A 10924-nucleotide genomic window follows, 5' to 3' on the forward strand; every position below is an offset into this window, starting at 1 on the left:
CTACTAGAATAGGTTTACATGCTTTAAGACTACAATCAAGTAAACATGGTCATTTTCTCATAAGCTTACATACAATCAGACTTCTTTTGAAACCAGTGGAGTCCCCCCCCCTGCTGGCTGAAAATGAAGGATTAAGGCACTTTGGCATTGAATTCACCTTTCAGAGCTGGAAGCCCCGTCCATATTTTTTGGTCAGTGGCTTTGATCAGAAACGTATTTGTTACAGGTGCAATATGTAAGAATCGACCACTTGTCTAAGGTCACTCCAAACAAATGGGGGGGCAGCATATCACCGGAGTAACCGCTAAGTGCTGCTGTTAGCCAATTAGGGGACGGGGCTAGCTGGTCAGCATGCTAACTTCAGTAGATAGATCTGCAACACAATACATAGCCACCTTAGACAATTCTTCACATTCTGTTGATATTCAATTTTAAAGGTTTAAACAAAACTTCTTACAAATTGCTCCTTAAAGTGATATCTCCAATATTTAGTCTTCAGACTGCTGCAGCTGCTGTCAGCCACCTTCTTTATTGTTTATAGTGTCAAAGATCTAATGCGTAGATTGAACAATATAACCAAAACATTTTTTGACCGTTTTAATTTTCAATGCTAAAAAAATTATATACAAAAAGAAACAAAGCCGTAATATCCAATATCTGTGTGATTTTCATGAAGATGTAAAACACTGAATGCGGATTTTTACATGAAAATTCTCACACTTGAGAAAACTGAAAGATTTGTTGTAGAAAGTTCTGGAGGACATGGACTTCTACTGTGCTCGTCCGTAGATCCTCGTGCACACCACATCATCGGCTCCGAAGATCTGAAACGAGATTTAGTCGAAGAAGAAAAAAAATTCTGATTAGAAGTGATGTAGTTTTACTTTGTGAACACACACACACACACACACACACCAAGATGTTATAGCTTAAATACCTAAAATATCACACATTACAAACCTTTTCGAAATAGTTGAGCAAAATTCGATTTTTAATCCACACAGATACAGAAATAGGAAATAAGTCTTCTGTCTACAAGCTATTAATCCATCATAGTGTATATATATGTATGTGCATCATCAGCACACCCTGTTCTTACCTGTCCATAACTGGTTTTCATCAAGCTTTTTATACGTTACTACTGCTACACAACCTGTCTACATTAGTTTTACATGACTATTTTTCAATTGTCTGCCACAGTAAAATATTTATTTTTATTCTTTTTCTTTATATTTTATCCCTGTATTTCAACTTCTGCACTATTTCTGCCTTCTGACTTGTCACTGTCGGAGGGAGCCTGAAACAATAATTCCATTGCTAATGCCAACGACTGATTCAAAGGTTGGCAGAGTTACACACATTCTTTACTCAAGTAGAAATCAAGATACTTGTGTCAAAAAAGACTCTGGTAAAAGAAGAAGTACTGATTTCAGTCTAATCAAGTAAAAGTAATAAAGTACAGGCTTTGAAATGTACTCACAGTATAAAAGTAAAAGTATCTGCAGATACGAGACACTAACACGCCTTTTCTCCCCATTCCAGTCTCGCTCTCTGTCTGTTTCTGTCTTGTTACATCTTTTACGTATGCTGTGCGTGATATGCACTGGTAGGTCTTGTGATGTTGGGAAGACAGGGTGTGGTGACGCAAAAAAAAAAAATGGATAATTCCCCTCAAATGAATTAAAACTAAAGAAACAAGCCGTTTGGAAAATGTAAGGGGTAGAAAGTACAGCTATTTGTGTAAATACACACCTGAAAAAAGTACAGTAATGTAAAGTATAAGTACCTTGTTACCTCCAACTTCTGCTGTGATTGTTGTGCACATGACAATTAAGACCTTAAAGAAATATAAAAGGCTGAAATAAACACATGAAGTAAGAACTCATCAGATTTTCGCTCTCAGCCACATGTATTGTTCTCCCTAAATGTCTTCAGTAACATTTCCACCACTAATTGTCTAAATGCTGGCAAACATCATGATCTTAATTTGACTCAGCTGCCTGCTAAATGAAACAGACGCAACAAAAGCTGGTATGAAAATGAGGAAGAAACGGTGGAAGCCCCGGGTTACGGGTGGGTGCGTCCGAGTCCAAAGATTTATGGGAGTCCCAGGGGCGCAGCATTATAGCCACACATCATCATTATCTCAGGCCGTGCAGTGTGGCGGGACGGCGGAAACGGGCCGGCGCTGTGAAAAATGGAGCTGAGACGACTCCATCTGGCTCGTGGCGTGATGCCGAGGGAGACATTAACTGGAGGTAACACCAGGCTCCATTGGCATCTCTCAACAACATGATCAATGAGGCCAATTAAAGCCCACAGGAGGACACACACATATCTGAAACCACTGTTTCATCTGGCTCCGGTCCCATCATGAAGCAGCCAATCCAGGACTGAATTAATCTTTAAAAAATCAATACTTATTGGCGTGAAATGTAAAGGAAGTATATGAGATTCCTCGCGGTGGACAAGCAAAAGAGTGGTCACGCATTCTGAAACATTCATCCTCTTCCCCTTTTTACTGTAGACTCTCCATGGTCATTATAGTCCGCCCATCTTAGATCAGAGTGAGAGCAGCGAGCCACCACATGTTGTCTTCATTAAGCTCCACATCCATCCATCTCTTCCCCAAAAGAGCATAATCTCCTTGTCTGCCTGCCAGTGCCTTTTACTCAAGTTTATGTGCATTTTTGTCTCTTTACTAAGAGGTCGATGTGAAGAGTGAACTTAGATCCCTGCAGAAGAGTTTATAAACAGCAGCTAACAGAGGAGGGTCTTCACCTTGTGGTGGTGCTGCAGTCCTCTTATATTCAGCAATATTAAAACTAATGATAACTGTTTCAGCAAGTGTATGAGGGATCTCATGAGAATTACATAAACACGCCCACATGATTAAAGATGTGATAATTGTCCCATCCTATTGACTGACGGCAGAGTCTGAACTTTGCAGTATAGCAGCTGAGCTGTCATACTGAAAAAATGTGACAAAGGAAGTACGATTAAATTAGCTAACAAAAATGTATCTTCAGTTTATTCAGTCATGAAACCAAAGAGAGTTTATTTAGTTTATTTAGGCATTTAAAAAAACAGCCGATGAAGATCTTTCTTTTCTGATTTAATTTTCTTTCATTTTTTCAGTAAGTAACTGAAGCGTGGGCCAATACTGTGAATCTCTTTGTGAGGATTTCACAGACTGTTTCTCTGCGTCATCATTCAAATCTTAAAATCTCAACAGCACATTTAGTCAGAGAAAGTTACGTATAAATAACAGAACATAATTAAGTACATCTGACCTCTCTTCTCACTGGCATCACATTAAAACTTGTGATCCTTTCTTTGAAAAGTGCGGTTTTTGTTTCGATGATTCAAGCCAACATGCCAATCAGATGACAGCCTATCACTCAACAACAGAGACAGACAGTATCTTGAATAAAAACACATTTGGCCCTGCTCAAAGCTTTGCTCTCAGTTTGAAAATGTGCATTCAGTCTAAATTACAGCCGCTCTTGAATTCTTCCCTGATTACCTCTCTGCAGAGGAGAGTGAGTCAGTAAAGAGGAGATCTCCATCAGCCAAACTGGATGCGGCTTTGTTGTCCATCTGGCCAATAAATCCAAGCAGGCCCAGATGTTTACAGAGAGAAAACTGCTCTGTCTTAGTGATCTTGAATTGCCAGGAACTGGAGGAAGAAGTGTTTCTGATGGATGCAAGATCACGGAGTGCAGTCTAACAACAAAACATATGGCAGTGAAAAGTTAATTTATTCCTTTATAAATCTCAGTTAAGTTTCCCTGTGGAGTCCCTGAGTATGTGCTGCTGCAGACTGTAACAAATAATTCACTTGTTTTCAGCCTTTTGTGTGTTTCTTTCCTTTTATTTATGTGGAGCATGAAGCCAAAACTGAAATCAGATCAGCATCAAATGACTCAGAAAAACAAAACTTTACAGAGTCTGACTCCCAGTCGACATTTCAGACGTTTCAGTCCTTTCCTTTAATATGACTTTCTGTTGATGTTTAGCTTTAATTTGAGGTTGAAAAATAATGAAAATAACAATCCATCATAATAATGTGCTATCTCTCAGTTACAGAACCACACCCTCATTTCCTCAGAGAAATGGATGGTCTGTCCAGTGGGAACACAGAACATTTCATAGAAACTACGTAGTATTTTGGGAAAAAGTTGACCAGATCGTGGAACATTTTCACATCTGGTGTCACCGCCTAGTTATGGCCTCTCCCAACCATCTGTCTGGTTTCTGCGTCTGCCATGATTTCTTGCCTGATGTCAGATATGGATTCAAAAGTCTGGACCCAGGCTACATGATTCTGCTGGCACAAATTTAATTTGCTTTCTTTCCAAGAGTAAGACGAAAGGATTGATACCACTCTGAAGATATGTATCTTGTTTAACGCAGTAAAAACTAGAGCTGCAAATGATTATTTCAGCCCCGTCGGCAGAATAAAATGTTGGCAAACCACAGATTCTTTGAATGTGATATCACATGTAGAAACATAGATAAGACAGTTTAAAACGTACAAATTTAGATTACATGATTGTGACCTGACTGTCACAGTGGGAGGTAGAGGGAATGGATGGCATTTCAACATTTGTAAGCGTGTAACCACTGTATATTTTTACGCAACGTCAAGACATTTTCCAGCTGTGTTTGTGACAACTGAACCAGGTATTTACAGCCAAAAGATGATCTTTTCCCTAATCCTAACCAAGCGGTTTTTGTGCCTAAACCTAGACCATAAGCACAGCGTTGTCACAACATCATATTAAATATTCAAAAGAAAACAAACATCAAATTTATTTAAAAAATGCATGTTACAAGTTCCACGTTTATCTCGTTTAGTTTAAAAGCCGAAGATCTTCAGTTTACTCTTATAAAGGACGAACAAAACCAGAAAATATTCACATTTTTGAAGCACAGATTAATTTTTTTCTCCACATATGCTTGAAAAACACTTTAAAGGTGCTCATAGGTGTGTTATGTCACCTTCGGACAGAGCCAGGCTAGCTGTTTCGCTGTTTTCAGTCTTTTGGTGCAGCCTATTTGAACAGGGAAGTCAGAATTTCTGAATTTTCTGTCACAAGTTTCAACTGGAACGCTCCCTGAAGTCATCACCAACCCTAACTTCAAGATCCAAAATGGCTGCCCCATGCATCAAAAATGAGGAAAAGATGTAGAATGTACTGTTTATTAGCACTTCTACCCTATTTGTGTAGTTTTAAATTGGCCGCACGCACAGTACTGTTCAACTTCAGTGTGTGGACGTGTTGCAATGGTGTTTGTAAAAGGTGAAAACCCTGTAATGTGCTGGCGTTGTTTACAACTTCCGAGGTAAATGGGACGCAGCATTTATATGCTAAACCAAGCAAAGCGGCTGCTGGCTGTAGCTTCATACTGTGAAAGAGCGAGAGTGTTATCAATCTTCTCCTCTAGGTTTAGCCAAGAATGCATACAAGCAAGTTTCGGATAGGACAGGCTGCGCAGCACTACCAGCACAACTGTGTTTAAGACAAACATTGAGGACGGTCCCTTCAGATGATCCCTTGTTTTCTGATTCTGGCAGAAAAACAGACAATGGCTCATGTGGTTAAAGACAGCGACCTCCAAATCTGACACCACATCCCACTTTGCGAAACATCCAAACATCTGTTCATTGACCTGCTGAGAGACTTGAGATGAAAATGGAAGTCATTGTCTTCAGGCATCTTGGAGCCATGGTTTTGTAAAAGAAAACACCGAGAGGAATCAAAGGGGCGATCCTTGAGAGACACTCATGGCTCCAGAAGTGAAAAAACCACCAAAAAGTGTGTTTATCTAAACACCATGCTCTGTATACTTGATTAATTTGAGTCTACAGCTGCATTTATGACTCTCTTTTTCATATCAGTCTACAGTAAACTTAACAAACAACTCACCAGTATGATTTCATCCCCTTTGAGTTCTCGGCTCCAGAAGGTCTTCGGGCCATTCCCGCTCAGCAGAGTCTGTTTGCAGTAAATCTTGTTTTCTGTTTCCCAAGTGGCCAAACTCTGTGGAAAAGCAGCACTTTATTCATCCCCTCAGTTTCACCTGACTCACAGGATGTCAGAGGTCAACCAAAGAGATGGACGAGAAATCAGTGGGGACCGTGTGTTTGTCTTTTATGTCTTTTGCTTGTTGTTACAGTTACAGATTTTAGAGCCACACCAAACACAATATCACAGAAAGGCCTTGAGGGAATTTCTTTTAAACTCGGACTCAAGGATGAACTGATTTGATCTGAGTGGTCAAAGGTCAGGGTCACTGTGACCTCACAAGTTGAGCTGAGTCTTTTTGTCATAGTCGCTGTATCGATGCTTGTGGACACTTTTTCACAGGTCCTGCAGAATGATGTGTCCAAGTGCCAGGGGAAAGAATTTGTACTTGTACTGATTGAAGGTGATAAATTCAGATTTTTCTAGTGTAGACCATGTGCTGTTATAACAGTTTAATTCATTTACCTTACACTTTCTCCCGTCCACCGTCTCCTCATTAAACTCCTCTCCGATACTGAAGTTGATCTCTGTGGTGCGGACGGTGGTAGAAGTCTTGATGTAGAAGTGCTCGCCATTCTGCTTGATCTCCACGTGGGGCTTGGATGCGGCCGTCACTGCCACCTTCCTCAGCATTGGATTCACACCTGAGAACACAATACAGAGTGAGTCTAGGCTGCCCAGCCAGTGACCACGGTTCAAGACTGAGTTTCAACATTTGTAAGTGTGAAACTACTGGATATTTTTAAGGAGACCTCAGGGAAATTTTCAACCATATTTGTCGACGTAAAACCAGGTATTTTAAGCCAAACATGAACCAAGTAGTTTTGGTGCCTAAACCTAACTGAGGCGTAAGCACAAGATGAAATTTAAACTGAAGAAATGTTAAGTTGCAACATATCCATGGTATGCAGAAATGTCCATTGCCAACATTTATTCTGTCGATTGATCTTAAATAAGGCTGATGAGTCTGTTAAATAGTTAATGGATGCGATTCACAATGTCCTCATTTACAAAACCTCTCTATTGCCAAGAAGGGAAGGACAGTAAAAGGCCGTCTTTCTCCGCATTTTATAATCTGACACTTCACATTTTTTCTGTCTGCCTCTGGCGCCTGAAGGATGGTAACAAAAACCTCCTGTTTCAGTGATTAAACTTATTTACTCCAGGAATGCATAAAGGTAAAAGCTATCTATGTCACAGTGAAAAAACAACTCACTTTTTAGTTGTCCGGAGAAGATAATACATGTAAGGAGTTGGTTTTTCATTATAAAAAACAGATCCTCCAGCAAGTGCGATTGCTATCAGCAGATGTTGCAAATATGGAGCGTGCAGTGACAAGGTGATGAGAGGGAGGAATGCTGGTGCCGTTTGCTTTGTTTAGCTGTCCTGTAGATCATGATGGAGTCTTTTTCTCCAAATGAGCGGAAAACCTATAAACCCACTCTGTCGCACATTTACAAACAATTAGACGAGAGAACGTTTCAGTCTGTTTCCCATCCATCCTCCTCATGTGTGCTCCATCACTCAAAACGCAGCAGCAATGCATGAGTTTGTTGCCTCGTCCCGTAATTAAAACAAGTCGTACTGGACTTTGGAGCAATCTCCTGCAACCACACTGCTGTATGAAAAACAATTAAAACAGCTAACTGCTGAAATTAGACACATTGGATCTGTGCAAATATGGTGGAAAATATAACCTTTAATTTTTGCTTTTTTTATTTAATCAAATCTTAGTTAAGTCTCCAATTTGTACATCAAGTGTGATGCATTTTGTGTAATTTGTTGTTTTTTACTATAAAAAAATGATTCCCTTAACATCAGTCAAAGCAGTCTAATATATAATGTATAATAATAGTCTAATATCTATATTCCAGGTATAGTTGTCTACAGTACAGATAATACAGTAGACCTCTATCATTTCATCCTCACTCATTTGATAACTTTGAAAATCCCTCTCTCCAAAACACATTCAAATCTTCATTAAAAAAAAAAAAGACGACAGAAAAATTTTCCTCACCCAGTGCTTTGAGCAAGTCCTCAAATTTATCGCTGCTTTTCATTTTCCAGGTGCCTTCAAAATTGGGCATTTTTCTTATGGGGTTCTGGATGTGCTTCAGTCTTCACCTCCTGTCGTCTGTCTCCTCTGCTCCCTTTCTCCAGACTCTTTCTCTCCCTCAGTCGGTCCGTCCCTGTGCTCCCTCCTCCTCTCCTCCCTGTGTGCAGTGATCCCACAAGCAGACCAAACCCCCTCTACCCCCTCCTCCTCCTCCTCCTCCCCCACACACTAATTACACACACATTTACAGATGCTCTCCTCCACACACACATTCTTAATGGTTTATTCTCAGTTGAGATTTCTTTTAATGACCCTGCTGAATTATGGTTCATTTGGAAGGTCTTGTAGTGTTAAAGCTCTTTAAGTATCAGTCTTGTTTTGCACAGCTTTCTCATTGGCACCCACAGCTGCAAAGAGGATTATCTACTTTTCTTTCTATATGGAGGGTTTAGGCGGTGTTTGTTCACCCAATTAAAAAAGAACATTTTCACACTTATTTCCTGTTGAATCTAGTCCCACAGACACTTTTGGGTTTATTCCTCTAGGTTTGAGATACCTGCCTCTGAGATTTCTGCCTCCACCATAATACCATAATGGTAAATATGATTTTGCCTGCAGTGCTCAGTTAAAAAGTTAATGTAGATTCTCTGGATCTCTGTACACTAAAAACTCAAGATCGAATCCAAATGCTCAAACAAGCATGCTGAGCCAGCATGTGGCAAAAACAAAGGAGTGTACGTCAACAATGTATCGTCAAACACCAGAAAAACATTTAAAACATCAATACGTGGGAATTCTGCATTAAAAATGTTTTAAAATGACTAACGTTGTTATATATTTGTTGCGTTGTGTACTTTCATTATCCCAAATGTTTCCACGAGTTTACTCAAGGTAACGGTGGGTTTCATTTGGTCGCCCGTTTCTACTTCTGGGATCGGAAAGTCAGCGAACAAGACTAAGCTTAACGCATATAAAACTTAATAAAATGAGCACTCACCAGAGACTCTGTTCACTGTAAGTTTCCCCTCTCCTCTCTGTAACATTGTGTTCATGAAGTAAAGTGCATTTCCCCTCCAGCTTCAGTCAGCAGCCAACATTACAGAACGTAAACACCTGAAAACTGAGGTCACGTCCCTGTATCGCTGCTGCAGTCAGATTGATAAACAGGCATGAAGATAAATCCACTTTTTAATCCCAAAAGTTTAATCTCTGAGCTCTCTTCCCGTCGGTCAGCAGCTCCAGATCAGAGCAGCCTGATGTGACTCAGAGTGTTTAGTCGTCCAGAAGGTCCGACTCTGCACCTGACTCGAATGGCGGCTCTAAGCAGCTGATCAGCAGCTCTTCCCCCAGCTCTAGACACAATGCTCGGCAAACATCTTTTGTTTTGTTTTGATAGAGACCCCCCTAGCAGCAGAAGTTACATATTGTATGTTTAAACGGGCATATTGAGTTTATTTTATATGAAATAAAATGATCAAAAACATAGATAACTGCTAACTTCAGTTGTAAACTTGTGATTAGTCCTGGCAGTGCCAACAAAGAACTTATCTTGGTGCTGACTGTGCGTTAACAAACTGTTAGTCCTCCATTATTGTTGTTCGTGTTTAAGACACATGCTCATTACACAAACAACACTGGGCTTGCGCAAATAGAGGTTATGTCATTGTTTCCCAAGCGCCCTGTTTGCACGACCACACAGACAGAAACTGGAGTTTTGAAAATTCTGCACTTTAGTAGCTGGTAGCTTTAGTAGTGAGAGTTGGCATGTGAACAAGAGGGCAGAACGCAGAGGATAATGTCTGTTTTGCAAAATCCGTAATATATAAAGTATAAAGTATACATGAGAACACAACCTCAGACTGCTGGAGCCTCATTTTTGCTTCAGCTGAACTTTAGAAGACACTTTTGCATTAAGAAATGAGGAATGGATTGTTTCCCCCTCATCACTTACACTGGAATCACATTAAGAGATCATTTCATGGCTTCAAACCACAAACTGTTCAAATATGCATCCGGGCATCCAAGTATTGTTATTAGACAAACCTCTGTCTCATCATTTCACTACTACTTTCTATGACTTCTACCTTTTATCACACACACACACACATGCACAGCTACCACCATGACATCCCATGAGAGTGAGAGGCCCTTCCTCTAACCCCGGCCAAGTCAGATTTGTTTCCTCTCTGACAGCCCTTCATCAATCTTTTTGACAAAGTGCCTCCCAGACACCGCCTGATAATTAATGTATAGAGCAGAACAGGGAGCACTCCGTCATCCCAGCACGGAGTGTCAGCTAAAAGAAAACCTCCGTCGTCTTCAGCAGGCCTCCTTGTTTGTTTCATTCATCAGTAGGTTTGTCTGTCGGTCTCTGTGTGCTTTTCTATTTTTTTTTCCCCAAAAGGGAGCGTGAACGTTTCAGTGCAGCACAGAGGGAAAGTTTGGGGATTTGTCTGTGACAAGCATGGGGCAGAAAATGTGTCTGCTGCTATCTATGACCCAGGGAATGAAAAATAGGACTGTACTGAACATTTTTATTTTATTTTTATTGCAGTAACATAAACATTTTTTTTACTTGTAACAATATGAGACAGTCTGTTGGCAGCAAATCTTGTTTAGACCCTAATGGTTTATGTTTAGATTTAGCGTTGGGTGTTAGATCAGACATTAGATTCTAAAGTTTAGTAACTACTGTATCTGAAAAATTGAGAAAGTGTTATATATCACAATGAAATAAAGAATTGTGTCTCTTTTGTTAGATTTGAACATAAAGTGAGTTTTCAATCACAAGAGACTGTACATGCTGTATTTCATGAACACATATATGTTCCCTTAT

At 40.0% G+C, this 10924-nt stretch overlaps 1 protein-coding gene across 1 annotated transcript; it reads right to left on the reverse strand.

The window, feature by feature from the left end:
* Positions 1–770: 770 nt before the first annotated feature.
* On the reverse strand, positions 771–8134 carry LOC140995045 (cellular retinoic acid-binding protein 1). Its single transcript, XM_073464937.1, has 4 exons — positions 8050–8134; positions 6498–6676; positions 5934–6047; positions 771–824 (listed from the first exon to the last, which is right to left on the reverse strand). The coding sequence occupies exons 1-4, from the start codon at positions 8117–8119 to the stop codon at positions 771–773; spliced, it is 417 nt and encodes a 138-aa protein (XP_073321038.1). The 5' UTR covers positions 8120–8134.
* Between the last annotated feature and the right edge of the window lie 2790 nt (positions 8135–10924).

Source organism: Pagrus major, chromosome 4 (assembly GCF_040436345.1).
Source record: "Pagrus major chromosome 4, Pma_NU_1.0".
Lineage (NCBI taxonomy): Eukaryota > Metazoa > Chordata > Actinopteri > Spariformes > Sparidae > Pagrus > Pagrus major.

What these genes read in the sequence shown, in the direction of transcription:
- LOC140995045 (XM_073464937.1), bottom strand. Translation starts at nt 8,119, where the DNA reads ATGCCCAATTTTGAAGGCACCTGGAAAATGAAAAGCAGCGATAAATTT. An exon ending in TGGACGGGAGAAAGTGTAAG is followed by an intron (nt 6,048 to 6,497) that starts GTAAATGAATTA and finishes GCTTTTCCACAG; the next exon opens with AGTTTGGCCACTTGGGAAAC. An exon ending in AAGGGGATGAAATCATACTG is followed by an intron (nt 825 to 5,933) that starts GTGAGTTGTTTG and finishes ATCTCGTTTCAG; the next exon opens with ATCTTCGGAGCCGATGATGT.